At 41.9% G+C, this 21,348-nt stretch overlaps 1 protein-coding gene across 1 annotated transcript in view; it reads right to left on the reverse strand.

Moving 5' to 3' along the window:
• Positions 1 to 158: 158 nt before the first annotated feature.
• Positions 159 to 21,348, reverse strand: part of LOC135084040 (solute carrier family 12 member 9) — a 41,884-nt gene continuing 20,694 nt past the window's right edge. Inside the window, exons 10-19 of the mRNA XM_063978783.1 lie at positions 17,615 to 17,704; positions 11,199 to 11,314; positions 10,957 to 11,042; positions 8,299 to 8,500; positions 6,281 to 6,412; positions 4,972 to 5,079; positions 4,239 to 4,387; positions 3,272 to 3,463; positions 2,124 to 2,311; positions 159 to 289 (exon numbers count right to left, since the gene is read on the reverse strand). Of these exons, the coding sequence (XP_063834853.1) occupies positions 159 to 289; positions 2,124 to 2,311; positions 3,272 to 3,463; positions 4,239 to 4,387; positions 4,972 to 5,079; positions 6,281 to 6,412; positions 8,299 to 8,500; positions 10,957 to 11,042; positions 11,199 to 11,314; positions 17,615 to 17,704 (1,394 nt within the window). The remainder of the gene's footprint in view (positions 290 to 2,123; positions 2,312 to 3,271; positions 3,464 to 4,238; positions 4,388 to 4,971; positions 5,080 to 6,280; positions 6,413 to 8,298; positions 8,501 to 10,956; positions 11,043 to 11,198; positions 11,315 to 17,614; positions 17,705 to 21,348) is intronic.

Consider the following 21,348-nt stretch of genomic DNA (forward strand, 5'->3'; position numbering starts at 1 on the left):
AATTATGTTGCTGTCGCGCTCGCACACTCACTGCGGTTGCCAGTCGCACAGTCGCGACACGTCAAGCCGTGAGTACATAATGTAACTCATTAATAAACGTCGCGTTAAGACCCGTGTCTTTCTATTTTATGCTTATTTTTATTCAATAATGTAGTAAGTTAACTTACAGTGTGAGTAGTGGCGTGTATCCTGAGCAACTTCAGTAGTTCGTCAAGTCTCTCTTGCGCGGAGCGGCCTTCCACGCCGAGTGTCGCTTCTGAGCCACCCACGGCTATGGTCTGCCCGGCTTCTGGAATGAATGGGTTAAGTTATGAGTGTGTGCGAGGTGAACACTTTTCCGATCGGAGTCAAACGATCGTGCGTTTTCAGGGAGCCTGGCATTACCATTTATTTACGTGTATTCTTTGAAGTGGTCTTATTAATACCCTAGAGTTCCAGGAAATCAAAAAGAGCACGTTGTATAAGAGAAATATATTTTTCAGATTAATATCGTTGCGGGTCTAATGGCAATTTGACTTTCTCCCAGGACAAACTGACCTTCATAGGTTGAGTTTTTATTAGCGATCAAGCTGTAGATCCTGGCTACACAGGAGTTGCAGAAATGGAAACGAAAAGTGGGAATAGTCCTGTTTTTGCTGCTCCGTGCCTATGGCAAAATCAAAAAATCAAAATCAAAAATATTTATTCAGTTTAGACCACAAGTGGCACTTATGGACGTGAATAGAAAATAATAAAAAAAAGAAAAGGTAGCCCTTATGGGGCACTTTACATGTCTCCGTATCTTTTGGGCCCTACCAGCGCTTCGAGACAAACATATGGCAAGTGCTGAGAAGAAACGCCGGAACAAACTCTAGGGCTTGGCTTATCTAGGGTTGATTTTCAGGGGGGCCTGCCCCTGGCATGCCATGTCCGATGGATGATACAGGGGAGAGGATACTATCAACTATCATATTCGAATCGACAGACCAACGTCCTAAGGTAACCACTAGACCATTCTGGAGAGGGCACGGCCCAAAGCATGGTCGTGTGAAGTCGGTTGAAGCAGGCTACCGTTTAACGTCCTTAGACCCGCACGATCGTATCAAGTCGGTTCGAACAGGAACGCACGTTCGTGTATGTTCGACAGGAGGTTCTTACCGTGTATATGGGTCTGCTGTGTGCGCAAAAAGTGTGCTCGCAGCCTTAGGTGCTGCCAGCCGCGCGCCGACCGCACCACTGCGGCCAACTGAAGCACGAATAACGCGCGCACAGTGAAGGCTTCCTTACTCGGAGCCACACATGTTTCAGTGCTGGGTGGAATCACAGCCGCAACCGAGCGCACGTCGAAGGAGTCGTCAGAAGTCGCACGATCGTGTTTAGTCGGTTTGAGCTAACTTGTGTGTGTATATGCATCAACGCACGATCGTATCAAGTCGGTTCGAACAGGCTTACCGTGTATATGAGTCTGCTGTGTGCGCAACAAGTGTGCTCGCAGCCGTAGATGCTGCCAGCCGCGCGCCGAGCGCACCAAAGCGGCCAACTACAGTGCGAACAACGCGCGCACAGTGAAGGCTTCGTAACTCGGAGCCACAAATCTTTCAGTGCTGGGTGGGATCACAGTTGCACCCGAGCACCCGCCGAAGGAGTCGCCAGGAACCGCACGATCGTGTGAAGTCGGTTCGAACAGGCTTACCGTGTAACGTCCTAAAACCCGCTCGATCGTATCAAGTTGGTTCGAACAGGCTTACCGTGTAACGTGCTTAGACCCGCACGATCGTATCAAGACGTTTCGAACGGGTTACCGTGTAACGTCCTTTTTTTTTTTATAAATGATCATTTGTTATGCCTTGCAAAAGGTGCTATTGGATTACTCCAGTTGCAAGACGGTGTGCTCGATCGTATCAAGTCGGTTCGAACAGGCTTACCGTGTATATGCGTCTGGTGTGTGTGCAGCAGGTGCGCTGGCCAACTGAAGCGCGAACAACGCGCGCATAGTAAAGGCTTCCTAACTCGGAGCCACACATTAGTGAGTGCCCTAAGCGCTGCCAGAAGCCGCACGATCGTGTGAAGTCGGTTGGAGCAGGCTTACCGTGTAATGCCCTTAGACCCGCACGATAGTATCAAGTCGGTTCGAACAGGCTTACCGTGTATATGCGTCTGCTGTGTGCGCAACAAGTGTGCTCGCAGCCGCAAGTGCTGCCAGCCGCGCGCTGAGCGTACCACAGCGGCCAACTGCAGTGCGAATAACGCGCGCACAGTGAAGGCTTCCTCGCTGGACGGAGCTAGCAGCTCTACGAGCCACACGTCGATGTATTTCAGGTGGGAGGACTTTCTGGAATGATGTAAGATGTTTGTTGCAAAATAACACCTATTACAACTGCTATAAGATGCCAGATTTTATCTTTATATGCCGTCTGTCTAATATTACGTACTTTAGGTGGGAGGACTTTCTAGAACAGTGGTTCTTAACCTTTAAGTCACGAGGGACCGTTTTACCAAATTTCTGTCTTGTTAGGGACCACATTTTTTTTTCAAAATCGTATGAAAGGTCGATTTCTCGCCCACTGTGCGCCGTTTGCTTTGTGTTGACTCGACTCATCACGTCCACGTCACTTGTTTATTACGATGTCTTCGCGGACCACTTGGAATGCCTCCAGGGACCACCAGTGGTCCGCGGACCACCGGTTAAAAACCACTGTTCTGGAAGAACAGTGCACATTTTTAAAGAATAAACAGGTGAGCGCACGTACGTGAGGTACGTTATACCGGCGCTTTTTTCGGGAGGCTTATGATTAAAGGTAGCCACGCGAGCCGAGTCATAAAGCGAAAAGAGTTACCATTTAGGCAACCCTATCATTTCGAAAAAAATGAATCATCGCAATAGAAGAAGACGGCAGGTTTTAAATAAATATGTATAACAGTAGGTATGACAGTTATTGCATTTTATTGCGAGTAGTGAGACAATTTCTTCCAATATTACGACTATTAGGTAGCAGTAGTGCGAGTCCGTCCTAAACTCAACACGGCGACTTTTTGTGACTAAAGCCCGGTCTGTGAGCACGTAAAATTATCGCTCGCACAGTCGCGACAGCAATATAACTACGCGCGAGCGATAAGGATGGGTAGCTTGGGGTCATTGGACAAAATTCTACGTGCTCGCAGACCAGACTATAGTTTACTCCACTCCACTCACTTTTATTTGCTAGGAGCACACGTATAAGATTTATCCTTATACATAAAACGTGTCCTTTCCTAAACTTTATACTGACTTAACTACACACATTATACTCACTTCTCAACAGCAGCCATGTCCAAAGCATGGAAGTTTCTGCATAAACAAACGTTTTTGCCCACACACAACACGTCGGACACTATCCGGACGTATTCAGCGGCGCTCGGACGTGGGTCGGTGGGTTTCCGGACGGGGAACAACACCGTCCCGTTCTCGAGGTCGAAAGCGTCCGTTTTGTATGGGGATGCGGGGCTGAAATGGGAACGGTTGTTGATTATTGACCAATATTTTCAAGACGCAATTATTTAAGACCACAATCATGAAAATTCAATGAGGGTTTTCGCGTATGAAAAATCCGCCAGATGGCAATACGTAGACGCGAGGTCCAAATGCTGCATGATTGGTTATTTTTGACATGACATTGACAGATCAAAATGCACCAATCACGCAGCAGTCAGACCCCACATCCACGTCCCGCCATCTAGCGGATCTTTCATACGCGAAAACCCTAATTCTAATGGAATATTATGACTTTTTGTTTTATGCCGAACAAAGCAAGCAACTTAACTATAATCAGCTGTAAAAATTACATCAAAACTTGTTTATGGAAGAACCTTTTTTGACAGCTCATGAAAAGTAAATGAATTAATTGCAGGAGTTAACTATACTGAGTATAAGTACATCGTACGGCAAGCGCAGCAAATTACTTTCTCCCACAAGGTGTACAGATGACCTTATAAAGGTTGCAAGAAGGTGCTGGACGCATGTCGCTACCAACCGAAATCATTGGGGGAGGCCTATGGCTGAAATGATGACGATATTCCCAACTCGTTCCCACCGCTGCAACTCCTGTGTAGCCAGCATCTACAGCTTGACCGCCAATAAAAACCCAACCAGTGAAGGTCAAGTTTGTCCCGGGGGAAAGTTAAACTGTCATTGGACCCGCAACGAAATTAATCAGAAGAACATAGGAGTTCGAAAATAAGGTTCAACTTCCCGATGATGATGATGATGATATCACACTTACTCTCTGAAGAAGTCTTTAGGCGGTTCCGTATCTCTGAATCCCAATAACACAGTATCAGGCTTCATGGCTCCTAGACCTGATAGTCTGGTCAAGTGTGCGGCGCCGCTGCGGACCGATTCTGCTAGACACAGCTCTACGAAAGCTTTTACCTGTAAGTTAAATATTAATAACACATTAAATTGCGTCTCACGATAAACAATTACTGATTACCAGCGAAATGAATAGCGCTGCATGATACGGAAAGCAAACCCCGTAACGGGAATGGGAATGGGCGAGGTCAAAGAAGAAAAATACATTAAAACCAGTCTGGCCGTAAGGTCCCGGTAGAGGAGAATACTCCCAATCAACACGAAGTTTTCGTAAAAGACAATTATGGGACAAATATGCAAATAAAAATTTCCCACCCGTCTTTCTGGCGCATGGGTGACATTGGTCGTATCTTCAAAATGTCCCTGGTAAATTAGAGAGATGATGATGATGAGATGAAATTATGTTCTTGCAATGGAGACTAAGGCTGGGTTGTACCACCTAACTTTGACTGTAACTATAACGATAACCAGTGTATTTTGTATGGAGTTTGACAGATTTTTGACGTTTGTCAAAGTTAAAGTAAGATGGTGCAACCCAGCCTAAATGACATGATGATAAGTGAATGATATACTTGAAATAGTGAAGACCTCGTGAAGATTACTGGCAATGGCAGGAAAAAAAAAAAAAAGTTACAAAAACTCACTTTGAGATGATCGATAAGCTTCAACCAGTACTTCTGTTCTGCCGCCAGCGGGTCACCGTTGCCGTCTAGTTGGCCGATCCTCACGTGACCCAGCACGAATAGACCACCCTGAATAAGACAAAAATATTGGTTTACAATACATCGTGTAAAACAATCAAACGTCTGAGCTTTAAAGGTACTCAAATACAAAAGCGTTTTCTATGGGAAAATCATCGAAAAAAATAAATAAAAAGGTGAAACTATTCCCACTGTGATTTACCTACCTATACAGGAGTTTCAATAGTGGGAAGGAGACCTGGGAGTCATCATCATTTTGTGTCTTGCAATTTTAAGTTTTACGTGGTGCGCCATAAAGATTATAAATATCTAGCTCCGAAGAGATCCAGTGACATGCACCTGCTGAAACCGGTGATTTTCATGGTTTGCGACAAGAACCATGCTAGGCCGAGCTTCGCTATACTATTGTAAAGCCTTGAATAAGAGGCTGACAATGGTACTATCCGTTCGCGATAAGTTTGCCGCTGGCGATGTGACGTCACTCGAAGGGAAGCGTCTATAACTATAGCAAACTATATTGAAAATATTTTTTATTTATTAATATTGATAAAAACTGTGTATTTGCGTAAAATAAGACACATTAATTGCGTTTAATCGCGGTTGGGGGAGGGCACACGCATTCCAGACCGGCAAACTTAGCGCGAACGGGTAGTAAGGTGACTGTGTTTCTTGAGCTGCTTTTTTTCAGCGGCCCGCCATTATTGCCCCGAGCTGTGATAGGGTTGGGACGTGTAAAAGTACTCTTTGGGAGCCTACTTGTAGAAATGAACGATTTCATTGTCACGCCAAGTTTCGTGTTTCCAATATGTAACAAAATTATGGGCAATGGACAATTTCCTTGTATTAAGGTTCAAAACTGCGGTATTTCGGACGTGAGTATATGGCGAAGCTTCCCGAACGCTGCCCATCCGAGTTGGATTCGACGATTGACCTCTTTCTCGAAGTTGGACCTACCTACCTACATAGCTCGCAGAATTGCTAAAATCAAGTGGCAGTGGGCGGGGCACATAGCTCGTAGAGACGATGGCCGTTGGGGCAGGAAAGTTCTCGAGTGGCGACCACGGGCTGGAAGACGTAGCGTGGGCAGGCCTCCTACTAGGTGGACCGACGATCTGGTAAAGGTCGCGGGAAGAGTCTAAGTGCGGGCAGCGCAGGACCGTTCATTGTGGAAAATCTTGGGGGAGGCCTTTGTCCAGCAGTGGACGTCATTTGGCTGAAACGAAGGTTCAAAAGCATGTACACTCCATCCCACCTTCTTCTGGTCGTTGACGAAGTCGATGAGCGGCGCGGCCTGTCGCGGCGAGCCGACCAGCAGAAGCATCTGCGGCCGCCAGAACTTCACGTGCTCGCGCCGCGGGTCCAGCAGTAAGAGGTATTTGCGGACCTGCGAGAATCAAATAGTTCATAATAAATATAAATTTTCTATTATTGCACTTTCAGCCTTGAATATCAGTTTTCCAATTTACCAATAAGCAAACGCTAAACCTCGCCACGGTGCCCGCAAGCATGTCTGTATCGAAAAATGGTATAAGTAGCGCAGTGTGGAGCGGACGCGAGCGACGGGTTTAATTACACCCGCAGGAGGACAAATGCGATCCACAAGCGTGTATTAATAGACTGGCATGCTCCGTGCATTCACGCGAGTTTTAGCATTTGTTTATTGGTAAATTGTAAAAGTGATGTTCAAGGCTGAAAATGCGATAATAACAACGGTTTCGGCGTCGAACTGAAGGTTTTTCTATGATCACGAAATAGGATTGGAATAGACACGTCATTTTGTAATCATAATAGTCAGGACCAGGTTTATAAAAGAAAATGTTTGGACCATGTTAACAACAGATAAATGCCTGGCTGAGGCTGACGGCAACAGTGCCTGGATAACAAATGGATGCATCAGGTGCAGCCTGATTGTGGAGTAAGGAGTTCCAGAGTCTGCATAGTCCCCGTTTGTTGCACACCTTCGAGAAAATTCGCGTCCAGCGGTGAATCAGAACTGTTCTCGGCTTGCAACCTGCGTCAGTGTTATCGCACTCACCTGGTGGAATATGAGAGCCTGGCTCAAGCTGCCCCACTTGGGGTCCGCTGCTGCGGGAGACAGCAGATGCAGCGCCACCATCAGCGAGCAGTATTAACCAGCGCCGCGCCCGCCAGCTAACTTAATAGTTCCAGCGGTAGATCCTAGTGTTCTCACCTGGTGGAAGATGAGCGCCTGGCTCAGGCTGCCCCGCTTAAGGTCAGCGGCAGCAGGAGACAGCAGATGCAGCATGAATGAGTAGCAGTGAGTTTCTAGTTTAGGAAATAGCTAGTTTTTGACTTACTTCCAGCAGTGGATTGCATTCTCACCTGGTGGAAGATGAGAGCCTGACTCAGGCTGCCCCACTTAGGGTCAGCTGCTGCGGGAGACAGCAGATGCAGCGCCACCACCAGCGAGCAGCACGCCAGCGCCGCGCCCGCCGCGTGTAGCGGTCGCAGCGCGAACATCAGAGCCACACAACTTCACAGGCCTAAACTTAATACTTCCAGACGAGGATCCTTGTGTTCTCACCTCAATGTGGAGTGGTATTCTAGAGTGGAGACGCATCATCACACTACGAAGAAATATGTGTAACCACTACTTATTGGCGCTCTGTGGGTGGTTTACATTCAGAAGTGGCACGATGATTACTAGAGACACTGGAAAAATAGTTGAATGGCTGGCTCTTTGCTGGTTGAATTGCCTCCAGCAGTGGAATGTTTTCTCACCTGGTGGAAGATGAGCGCCTGGCTCAGGCTGCCCCACTTAGGGTCTACAGTGGCAGGAGACATCAGCTGCAGCCTGATTGTGGAGTAAGGGGTTCCAGAGTTAGCTCCCAGTTTGGTGCACACCCTCGGGAAAATTATTGATTGAGTAGATGGAAAATGACAGATCGTGCTCTAGTGCGTCCAGCAGTGAAGTGGAACTGTTTTCAGCTTGCAACAGGCTGCCACACTTAGGGTCAGCGGTTCCAGCAGTGAATCCTTGTGTTCTCACCTGGTGGAAGATGAGCAGCAGGAGACAGCGGATGCAGCGCTACCATCAGCGAGCAGTATTAACCAGCGCCACGCCCGCCAGCTAACTTAATAGTTCCAGCAGTGGATCCTAGTGTCCTCACCTGGTGGAAGATGAGCGCCTGACTCGAGCTGCCCCACTTAGGGTCAGCAGCAGCAGAAGACAGCAGATGCAGCGCCACCACCAGCGAGCAGCACACCACCACCGTACCTCCCATCTGACTCACTTCAAACAGTTCTCACCTGGTGGAAGATGAGCGCCTGGCTCAAGCTGCCCCACTTGGGATCCGCCGCTGCGGGCGACAGCAGATGCAGCGCCACCACCAGCGAGCAGCACGCCAGCGCCGCGCCCGCCGCGTGTAGCGGTCGCAGCGCGAACATTAACGCCGCACAGCCTCCCAGGCCTAGCAGTGACGTCATCCAGGAGAAGTGCACGAAGGACGGCCTGGACATAAGATAATGATTATCAGGTCATGTTTTCTTTGTAGGAACACGATCTAATATTCCAGAGGCAAACCCTACTTTCGTCTGGAAGAATCTACACGAACAACGATATAACACACAACAAGGCTGAAACAGCTGTACATATTGGACCAAGGTGCTGGACCATTGTACAGTAGCTTCATATAATGGTCGTAGAGCGAACATCAGCGCCGCGCAGCCTCCCAGGCCTAGTGACGTCATCCAGGAGAAGTGCACGAAGGACGGCCTGGAGATACAACATCATCATATCAGGTTGTTTTCTTTGTAGGAACATCATCTCAGCCATAGGACGTCCACTGCTGAACATAGGCCTCCCCCAATGCTTTCCATGCTGCCCGGTTGGTAGCGGCCTTTGTAGGAACACGACCTAATATTCCAGAGGCAAACCCTACTTTCAACTGAAGGAATTTGTATGAACGATTGTGTAGCACAAAGAAAAGGCTAAAACTGCTGTACATATTGGACCAAGGTGCTGGACCATTGTATAGTAGCTTCATATAATGGTCGTAGAGCGAACATCAGAGCCGCAGTCTCCCAGGCCTAGCAGTGACGTCATCCAGGAGAAGTGCACGAAGGACGGCCTGGAGATACAACATCATCATATCAGGTTGTCTTCTTTGTAGGAACATCATCTCAGCCATAGGACGTCCACTGCTGAACATAGGCCTCCCCCAATGCTTTCCATGCTGCCCGGTTGGTAGCGGCCTTTGTAGGAACACGACCTAATATTTCAGAGGCAAACCCTATTTTCAACTGAAGTAATTTGCATGAACGATGGTCTAACACATAAAGAATAGGCTAAAACAGCTGTACATATTGGACCAAGGTGCTGGACCATTGTACAGTAGCTTCATATAATGGTCGTAGAGCGAACATCAGAGCCGCAGTCTCCCAGGCCTAGCAGTGACGTCATCCAGGAGAAATGCACGAAGGAAGACCTGGAGACAACAACGGCATCATCATCAGGTCATCAGGATACGTCATCAGTTAGATTAAAACCTTATACATCACATCATTCTCATAATTTCAACCAAAGGACGACACCTAAACATGGGCCTTTCCCAATGATTTCCAAATTGACCGGTTAGTCATCATCATCATCTCAGCCATAGGACGTCCACTGCTGAACATAGGCCTCCCCCAATGCTTTCCATGTTGCCCGGTTGGTAGCGGCCTTTGTAGGAACACGACCTAATATTTCAGAGGCAAACCCTACTTTCGTCTGAAAGAATCTACACGAACAACGATATAACACACAACAAGGCTGAAACAGCTGTACATATTGGACCAAGGTGCTGGACCATTGTACAGTAGCTTCATATAATGGTCGTAGAGCGAACATCAGTGCTACACAGCCCGCCAGGCCTAGCAGTGACGTCATCCAGGAGAAGTGCACGAAGGACGGCCTGGAGACAACAACGGCATCATCATCAAGTCATCAGGATACGTCATCAGTTAGATTAAAACCTTACTCATCACCTCATTCTCATAATTTCAACCAAAGGACGCCACCTAAACATGGGCCTTTCCCAATGATTTCTAAATTGACCGGTTAGTCATCATCATCATTTCAGCCATAGGACGTCCACTGCTGAACATAGGCCTCCCCCAATGCTTTCCATGCTGCCCGGTTGGTAGCGGCCTTTGTAGGAACACGACCTAATATTGCAGAGGCAAACCCCACTTTCATCTGAAAGAATCTACACGAACAACGGTATAACACACAACAATAGGCTAAAACAGCTGTACATAATGGACCAAGGTGCTGGACCATTGTACAGTAGCTTCATCATAATGGTCGCAGCTCAAACATCAGTGCTACACAGCCCGCCAGGCCTAGTAGAAATATCATCCAAGAGAAATGCCCGAAGGAAGGCTTGGAGACAATAACGGCATCATCATCAAGTCATCAGGGTACGTCCTCATTTAGATTAAAACCTTACTCATCACCTCATTCTCATAATTTCAACCAAAGGACGCCACCTAAACATGGGCCTTTCCCAATGATTTCCAAATTGACCGGTTAGTCATCATCATCATTTCTGCCACAGGATGTCCACTGCTGAACATAGGCCTCCCCCAATGCTTTCCATGTTGATCGATTGGTAGCGGCCTGCGTCCAGCGCTTCCCTGCTACCTTTATGATGTCGTCGGTCCACCTTGTGGGACGTCTCACGCTGGTTAGTAGCGTAAAAATAAAACAGTGGTCCACAATACCAACTATTCTAGATACTATGTAATTATCACTTCATCATCAAGTCATTTTTAGTGTCCACTGCAGGAACACAACCATCTCCAATTTTCCAGAGACAAATGGATATGGAGGGTTGAAGAAGTGTGATGGTTGTATACTGAAGACTTGACTAACTGAATGAAGATGACCCCGATATCTTTAATTTTAAGAATAAGAATACTAACCTGAAATTAGGCGCAGATGCCAAATCCAATCCTAAACAAGCCAGGTTGATGGCGAAGTAACTTGTCATGAACAGCACAGAGTTTACCTAGAAACAAAAGAATAGAATGTATGAAATCAAATGTAAGATGATTAATTTAAAATCTGTAGTACCTATCTGTTCCATTTCTTGCAATGTTGCAATTTTGAGAGACTTATGTGGTATGCAATAAAAACTATTATTTTTAAACAAATATCTTCATACCTGTGCAATAGCATTGAGCGATCCAGCCATGATCCCAATTTGGACCAGCAGCCAGGATATGATGACAGCCAGTACTGGGTTACCAGAGTGATTCGCTACAGGGCGTAGGAGGAAACCTGAAAAGTAATAATTACAGTATATTTATTGTTTTAAAATCACCTTCATAGTGTTATAATGACACATGGGGGGTAGTAGGGTAAACCAGAGAGTGATTGCCCACTGGTAGTGATTGCCCGCTTTAAGAATAATATTGTCAGGTGCATACTTTGAATCACTCTAGTTAGATTTGAATTTGCTAAGTAGATGGCTCCGATATCAATGTACAGTAGATTTAAAATTTACAATAGGAAACACTAAAAAAAAAACAGTTATGGCGGGTTTTGTCAAGACGGGTGAAAATGTTACTCAAATAGTTACGACTTTAACAATTTTACTAAGGAATTACTTGCTTAGAGGTAAATTTTTTTTTGCAAGTTATTTAATATTCAACTAATGGTGTATAGTCATGATGAAATTATAAGTGTTTTCTGCATAATCAATGAAAATAACTGATAAAATTTGATTTCTAACGGTCATTTTAACGGTGGGTAATCACTGCACGTAAATCTGTATATTTTTAGTTATTGCCCACCGTCATTTCAGTTATTGCCATATGTTAAGGTATAGTTATTGCCCAGGGCAATTATTATTAGAGTGTTGCCACCATGCAGTAGCAGTGTTTAAGTTGCTCATTGCTAGACTTGTTTTGCAATTTACAGGCATAAATATTGAAATGGCTTTTAATGTTTCATTTTCAGTATGCCAAAGACTCCAAAAGTTCAATATAGCATAGAAAATTTGCAAAAAGCGATCGAAGCTGTACAAGATGTATCCAACAATTTATCTACAAGATAAATTGCTGAAAAATATGGTTTGGCTTGAAAAAATTGATAAAAATTCAAACGAAAATACAAAAAATGAAAATCCTACGTTAAATCTGCTTACCTACTAGTGAAAATGTTAATTGTAAGAAAATAGATACAACTTTAAGGAAGAATAACCAACAGCTAATTGAACATTCTGAGCAACCACTTGAACTGATATCAAAGAAGATAAAAAAAAATACATACAAAATTCAAATTTTTGCGTCATCTATGTTATGAAGTAGATGATTCTGTCTCTACCGATTCTGACTCATCAACATCAGCTCAAGAAATATTTGATAATATGTTAATAAGGTCAAACGCAATTTATTTTGAAATTTGAAGACTGTACTACTATAATTTAAGTTTAATGTTTTGTTTTGTTTATTTAAAGCCTATTTTGTCATTTTAAAATTGATTATTTTGTTTTAGGATACTGGGCAATTACTGTGCTTTGATGTGGGCAATTAGTGTAAGTAATGGGCAATGACTGTACTTTTTGGAGGATTTTTAATTTATTTCAATATTTTCTAAGTTACTTAAGTTTTAACTAAAAACTGTTAATATTCTGTTTAACAGTTTATTGAGTTATAAGAAAAAAGTCATAAATGGTCGATAATTAAAATACTTTCTTTAATTTTTCATCTCAATGAGTTTATGGTTTTAGATATTTATTTTTCTAAAAGAATACAATTATATTCACTTATAAGAAAAATACAGAATACACTTTATAATAAATAAGCAGCAAGTGCACGCAACAGACAAGCTCGTTTCATTTATGTATTAAATAAAACTAGGTACAGAAAATAATGAAGTTAAAATAAAATAAAATAATAACAAACCGCTCAAATGCTATATTTTTTCAAATTTAAGTGTAGTTTTATTCTTAACCTACCCACACTGCAACTACAAAACCAGCAACCTGCTTGGCTTCCATTACGTAACGCTCAACAGTTGCTATCACAGTTGCTATGTGACCGGTTTTTTTTTTTTTTTTTTCTTACATTACGAGTAGAATTTTTAATAAAAACGCGAGAATGTGAATGAATGAATGTGCTCGTACAATGAACCAGATTGATTTTTTTTTTTTTTTCACGTGAATTCTAGAAAGTGTTTTGTAACGTAGTGCTTTAATTTCTTTTTAAACGAGAAAAAAGATTGCGTATTTTTTATATCATTTGGCAGCCCGTTAAATAGTTGTGCCCCCTCGTACATTATATTTTTCTTGCCATAATTGGTTCTGGGTGACGGTAATTGAATATCGTAAGGTCTTCTTAAGGAACGCTTTTGTGATTGTGATTTTGTAATAAATGATAGTTGTGTGTGAATAGTTTTTCTTAATATTTTATGTACAAGTAAACATGTATTAAATTTATACATTTGAGCTATTGACATTAAGCCGGTTTTCCTATAGACTTCTGTTGTTGGTGTTAAGTAGGGAAATTGGAACAGTAGTTTTATAATTTTGTTTTGCGATGTTTGTAGTTTTTTCAAGTTCGTTTTGGGAGCACTACCGTAAACTTCGATCAAATAATCCAGGTGGGGTTTCACTAAGGAGTTGTATATAGTGTACCGAACAGACATGGGGAAGCAGCGAACGTTGCCACGGAGAATAGACATAAGGGATGTTAATTTAGAACGAGTCTTTTCGATGTGAGGTTTCCAGGTGAGGCGGTTGTCAAGCGTAAGACCCAGATATTTCTCAGATTTTACTTGGTTTAATGGTTCGTTGTTGATGGTTAACGGATCAAAATAGGAGATTTGCTTATTTTTGGCGCTAAATATTATGTAATTGGTCTTGGCTATATTTAGAGTTAATAAGTTACACTGAAACCAACCAAACAAAGCGTCTAAGTCTTTTTGTGCTACTTGCGCCGTAGAAACAATATCATCTCCAAAGTAAAACAAACAAGTGTCATCGGCATACAGAGAAACATCACCGCATAGACCCAGATCGCCAATACCGTTTACATAAATAAGGAACAATAGTGGCCCCAGAATAGATCCCTGCGGAACACCATATATGATTGATTCTGCTGAACTCTGCATATTATCGATCCTAACAATCTGGTATCTATTTGTGAGATAGGACTGGAGCATTTTATGTACCATTCCCTTAACGCCGATCGATTCCAATTTTTGTAATAGTAATTTGTGACTTATCGTATCGAACGCCTTCTTAAGATCGATGAATATACCAAGGGCAATCTTTTTGTGGTCGATTTCCGTTTTAATTCTAGTTGTAAGATCTATACATGCGGACAGGGTATTGGATTTTGGACGAAAACCGTATTGCTTACTAAAGAGAAAATTAATGAAATTTAGGTATCGTTCCAGTTGTGTATAAATAACCTTCTCAAACACTTTAGATATAACAGGCAATACAGATATGGGCCTGTAGTTGCCTGCATCAGTTCTATTACCCGACTTAAAAATTGGACTAACCTTGGCTATTTTCAGTGAATCAGGGAAACAACCTCTCACTAGGCACTGGTTAATACATTTAGTTAATTCAACCAAGATACATGGCTTAATACTCTTAACAACTTTACATGTTATGCCGTCTAAACCGCTGCTGGTATTTGGATTTAAATTATCAATTATTTTTCCGATTTCGTCAGATGCAACGGGGTCAAAAATGGAAAACTCACATTGGGAATTCTGCCTATGATTCACTGGTATATTATTTAAAGTAGGTATCTGATTAGCCAATGTAGAACCTATGCTAGCAAAAAACGAATTAAAATGGTTACATATATCTGCAACTTCGGTAATCTCACCTGAACAGGTTACAAGTTCAGCAGGGGCAGCGTGGGTTTTAACTTTCCTATTGTTTAGGTTGTTAATAAGTTGCCACATTTTAAGCGGTTTGTTTACACAGTGTTCAAATAGTTTCAGGTAATAGTTAGATTTTGTCTTCTGTATGTATCTTCGCACTCTTCTCTTCTCTGCAAAGTATTCTTCTTTAGCTATTTCATCATTCGGTCTTCTAATGTGATTGTATCCTAGTTTGTCTCTTGTGCTTATTGCTTTTATGACATCTTTATTTATCCAGTCTTTATTAAGAGGGTTGAGTACCTTAGTTTTTGTTATCTTGCATTTGGTAATGGCTTCAAGTAGCATTTTTTCCAGCTTATCATAATCACCATTGCAGTCACCGAGCTTCATCGTGCTCAGTTCTCCGGGTAGTTTATTATAGTTGATACTTTGATATTCAATTTTCAAATTCTTTTCTGGTTGAAGTTGGTGAATCTCTAAGTAAATCTGTTTATGGTCTGATATTACTGATTCCACAATGGCTAAGTGGAAAGTGTTATTCTTTATATTAGAGCAGACATGATCAAGTATTGTTTTCGAGCTTTCAGACTCACGTGTGCAATACTCGGAATCTACTTTGTTTAATATCAAGAATCCAGTCTCTTTCAACATCTGCTTATAGGCTGTGGACGGTCGATTTCTTTTAAGTAGATTGTAGTTAACGTCTCCAAACACCAGTGCTCTTTTTCGTTGTAATAATTGCTCGGAGTACGTTTCGAGAAATTTAGGGTTATTGGTTCTCTCTGGTTTGTATACGGCACCTATGTCCACAGAAAATCTATCCAGGTGTACCCATAGAAAATGATTGTCGTCTTCACAAAGATCGTGGATGTAATTGTGTTTTAAGTTCTTGTGCACAAATATCGAAACTCCACCTCCCCTCATTCCACTTCGGTAATTATAATAATGTGCATAATTTGGAAGTTGTATACTCTGTCCTTCTGCTTCTGTTTTTATCCAGGTTTCAACCAATACAATCACATGAATTTGATGCTTTGTTGAGCTTATAAGGCATCTCAATTCGTCTAGTTTACCTGGTTTGACAATACTTCTAATATTTGCATACAGGAACTTCAGTGATTTCGCAGTTTGGTTTATACTAACGTGGTCCTTTGTGAGTTCATAAGTTATAGTATCATTATTATTTGAGCGCTGGGTTTGGGTATCTGAATTGCTTAGTTTTTTGCAACTGTTTTTATTATTCTTGGAGTGCCTTTGACGTATTTGATAATTAGGTCTTTTTCACCTAATTCTGTTCGCTGTTTAAGTTCATTTCTTAAAGTTTCCATCGCCTTTTTCTGAATAGGTGTTTCGTCAGAGTATATTTTGATTTTAGAAGATTCTTTTTGTATAGTGTTTTTATTTCGTAGGATTTTCTTTGGTGTTTCTGGCGTTGCAAAAAATGCTTTGATGGGACGAGTTCTATTGATATCAAACTTGCCCAGTCTCATCACTTTTACAGGTGCCTCACATTCTGGAACAATCGTATTGATAGCTTTATTTACTTGATCCATATCGTAGTTGCGTCTTTCTTCAGCGTTTTTAGAAGACAATTCATCAATTCCACTTATAATCAGATTTTTAGCCCTTTCTGAACGCTCGTGAACTTCGGATATTAGATTATCATATTCACTTTGCAAACTCTTGCTCGGAGAAGTTGATTTCAATTTATCAATGTTAGTTTCTATTGTTTTGATTCGGTTGTCAGTATCTTTGTTGAACTTTGTGACTTTTAGTAGTTCTTTTTTCATTTCATTTTGCTCTTCAGCTAGGCGATCAGTTGTATATTTCATCTGGCTAACTTGATCTTTTATCTGCGATATATCTTGCGATATTGTGTTCAGTTTTTCGTTTTGTTTTTCTGTCATCGTAGTCAAAATTGCCATTACTCTGCTTTCAAAGGCATCAAATTTGGCACTCAAATCATCATCGTAGTGTTTTCTTTTATTTCTTAGCGTTACTTGCTGTAATTCGGAGTCAAACAATTGTGGTTGTCTTAGGTCGGGCTGTGATCCACTGGCCACAATCGTATGAGTTGCCATCAAACCGTCGCTGTCGCCATACGTAATGAGCCCCTTGCTTGGTGAGTGACGCACGCTCATGTTGTGGCACTGCGCTGGTAAACAAGCGAGATGAATTATCACAGTCTGTTTCGTTCACCCGAGGGGGTGAAGAGGGTCTTCTTGTCTGGCTCGCTGATGTGACAACGACTTATGTCACTTACTGCGTTCAGTTGATAATGAACTCCGTTTCTTTCACTATTGAGTTTAGTTTACTTTGACTAATATTTAAATATTTTGAGAGAAATTTGCAACACGTCCGCTTCGTACACTCGCTTGCGCGTGAGTTTGAAATCTTTAAGTGGGCAATAACTATACGGTTTACCCTATGTTACGCGTAAGTTTTGTCAGTTAATGCCGATGACAAATAAGACCTAAAACGTTTAATATTTCATGTCAATAATATATCCGCTTTGTACTGGAGGGAAGTCAACCTTAACTTCGAACTCCTCCTATGTTCTTCTGATTAATTTCGTTGCGGGTCCAATGACAGTTTAACTTTCCCCCGGGACAAACTTGACCTTCACTGGTTGGGTTTTTATTGGCGGTCAAGCTGTAGATCCTGGCTACACAGGAGTTGCAGTGGTGGGAACGAGAGGTGGAAATAGTCCCGTCAATAAAATATAGAAATTCTTACCAAAAATATTGTCTTTTGCGAGAGCCTCCAAAACTCTTGAAGCACCGATCAGATTCGACAGTCCAGCGGAAAACGTTGCCGTAAGCATGCCTGTAATAAAAATATTCATGATTAGTTTTTCATTGTGCAACGACACAATATTATAGGTCACGCAACGAGAGTTAACAAAGTATAGATCGTTTCATCCAGACGCGCCCCGCCACTTTTTGGTTGGATCAAACTCCTCGCACCCCGCGCTTCCCTCGACCAAAAAGTGGTGGGACGCGTCTTCGTAGATGAAACGATCTATAGTAGGTATAGGTTTTGCAGCGAGAGTTGAAGCGATCAACACAAGCAAAGATTTGTTTTTGTATTTGTATGTATGTGCTTAGTGCGAGTTTGCATTGAACATCGTCGCTAGCGAGTGCATCAAAAAAATCTATGAATATTTTGTATTGAAAGTTACCTATTAAGAGCCATTTCACAAAAATATTCCGCGCGAATTTAGGTAAAAGCTGTCAACGCAACGTCAAAAGAGTAAAAAGAACGCTGAAATGGACAAAAAAATCTTGAGCCGTGACCGTATTAAGACTTGATTTAAGTTATTAATTTTAAGGTAGAATGAGGTATTCAAACTTGATAAATTAATTTAAATTTTTAATAGAGTTTATTAAGTCTTTTATATTTCGATTCATAATGAAACACGAATAGGTATATTATGTAAAATATATATTAAGTACAAAATAAAAACAGTCACATAGTGAAAAAAAAATCTGCCCCCTTACAGCTTCATCATCGGACCCTGGATACGAAGTATTCGTCAGGGCGAATCACACAAGCCCTAACTCCATAGGGTTCTATTGTTTTGTTACGGAGGTGGCCATTGCATCTCCTCCAGATCCATTATCAGACAGAGCTAAGAAATAAATAAATAAATATTATTATAAGTAAACAAATAACTAAAATAATTCAACTTAGCTACTATCTTACTTCTTACTAGTCTTACTAATATTATAAATACGAAAGTTTGTGTGGATGTCTGGATGTTTGTTACACTTTCACGCAAAAACTACTGAACAGATTTTGATGAAACTTTACAGTACAGTACAGCAGTACTAGGCAGTCTGTGTTCAACTATCACTCGGGTCGGACGTTCCTATCGCAAGACCTTTGGTTCACTCAGTTTCGATACGACTCTAATGCTGTGTGTAATTATTTTCGTGAATACACTGAGTTTATTAATTTCTACGAGTGGATTTTATTTTGCCTGAGACCTACGCCATGAACCCTGAACCAGAAGACCCTGTTGCCAGCGACAGCGACGCTCATCCATCCCTGGCGTCGACCAGAATAGCAATTTATAGGCTACTAGCTGACCCGGCGAACTTTGTTCCGCCTTAATGGCAATAAAAAGTATCCTATGTCCTTCTCCTGGCTCTAAACTACCTCCCTGACAATTTTCAGCTAAATCGGTTCAGCCGTTCTTGAGTTATAAGCGAAGTAACTAACACGACTTTCTTTTATATATATAGATTTATGACGATCTGTGACAAACTAAATTTCAAGCGGGTGAAGCCGCGGGCAATACTACATATTTCATACTAGCTTTTTGCCCGCGACTTCTTCTGCGATGAAGTGGAAAATGGTTCTAATAGAATTAAAATATTCTAAGAAAATTAATTTTGTTAAATGATTATAATATTTTTTGATATAAAATCTACAAATTACTATGTTTAAATATTTGAATACTTACAAAATTATGAGATCTTTCTAAAACAAAATTAAAACACTACACCTGCCGCGGATTTCTTTGTAAACAATGTTTTTCTTCTTTTGTTTTTCCTTCAGGTGCTAAAATCACCAGGCTATTGTGTGCGCATACTCTGGAGTATTCCACATACAACTGGTCGTCGGAGAAGCATAGATTTCCATTAAGTCTACTCCCGCTACCATATGGAACTCCGCTAAAACTCGTGAGGGCGCCAACACTTGCTTTTGTATCGAAAATTAGTATGAGCAGCTGCGCACGCGGTTGCCCGTTGCAAGCTCTATGCAACCACACTATTTTAAACCGTGGTCCCTAAGAATGAGATAGGGAACTGCACTCTCTTGAATTCTCTTGAATTTGATGGTGTTAGGGGAATCCTAGGAATGAATACAGACTTTCCAATGGAATCTCCTCATCAATATTGCGAAATTGCGAGTTGCAATGCAATGTTACGTTTTCACTTGTTATTTTATTGTAATCTGACATTGATTTTTCAAACAAGTGTCAAAAAAAAAATTTAAATCAAAAGTACTAAGGAATATTTCATTGATATCAACTTAGAAACAAGCACAGATCACAGAAACTAAAGGGAAATGTGACAAGGGACAAATTGGAACATATTGCTTGTGAAAGCAATGATGACAGTAGCGACGTCATTATGTAAACAGTTTATATTGCTTGCATAGTACTAAAGATTATTCGAACGTTGAATACTGATACCGCAGTGGATAATGAGCACATAATTTGATTTCTTTGTGTGTGTGAATTTCTAATACGACACTGAGTTTCGAACTCAGCGCATTACTTATAATAATAATATAAATAAGCCCCGCAGGGCAGCTTTGTGGCGAGCTGTTTGGTGAGTAGCGACACCACGGGGCCAGTTGTTAATCCGAGTGCTCCCGAGAGTCGGTCAAGACCCTCGTCTTCGGCTTGCCGAAGTGGAATCCGAGAGGGTCTGCAGGACTTTCACCTCTGGCTTGCCTTAACCGGCCGGCCAGAGTGGAGTCGCTAGAGCTATATGCTCCAGGGGTGGAAGTGTTAAAGGGCATAACGCCGCGAGTAACTTCGGAGAAAGCGCAGCACACCTCTCTACACCCCTGAGCTGGCAGACGCCAATGTTGCCCCTCAGTCCATACGTTACGTCTATACGACCCATGACGCCAGGGGGGGCCCATTTAGTCGCTGGCTAGTCACCGCCTGCCATTTTTTCAGTCCGAGACTATGAACCAGGCAGGTGTCCCGTAGTCTCCATCCATAGCCCAGTAACCAGTCCATCCATCCTTCATCCATAACCCTAGTCCATTCTCCAATAACTGCAATAGCTCCTGTGCACAGGCTGGGGATGGTCTCTGACTACATCCCATGATATAGTCAGAGACTAGATCCAGCATGTGCACCACTTTCACTTTTGTCGATTATTTTGCGCTTAAAACGGCCTCTACGTGTTGGATCTGTATCCCCACGCAAGCCTTATAAAGGACCGGGCCACTTTTGACCCGTGAGCTCCAAAGCGTACAAATATAAATAATAATAAAATCATTTATTTGCAAGCTTAGCATCTCTCTATATTTCTATGGAACCAAGTTATCTCCAAAATAGCATTCCACACCTTGTTAACCTAGTCAGGTAATAATTTTAATAAAATACGAAGCACGTCATCTATCAATAGGATAAATGTATATTTTAGAAGTTAATAAATTATGCATAAAATATAAACACTAGAAGTTTAGTTAAATCGTAGAATTTCTTAAAAACAAGTACTAAAATCGTACTGAAAAAAAAGTATTAATATGTTATCCAATTTATTTATTAAACGTCGAATTTTATCAAAGATTTTGGACTAAAGTTTTTGAAAATATTTTATAGCCTACATAGAAAAAAATTAGGATTCTAAATCGTGAAAGAATTTTTTTTCGGAGCCTATTGCCTCCAAACAAACAAACAATTAAATCTTTCCTCTTCTATTAGTATAGATTTAACAACA

The sequence above is a fragment of the Ostrinia nubilalis genome, chromosome 25, assembly GCF_963855985.1.
Source record: "Ostrinia nubilalis chromosome 25, ilOstNubi1.1, whole genome shotgun sequence".
Taxonomy (NCBI): Eukaryota; Metazoa; Arthropoda; class Insecta; order Lepidoptera; family Crambidae; genus Ostrinia; species Ostrinia nubilalis.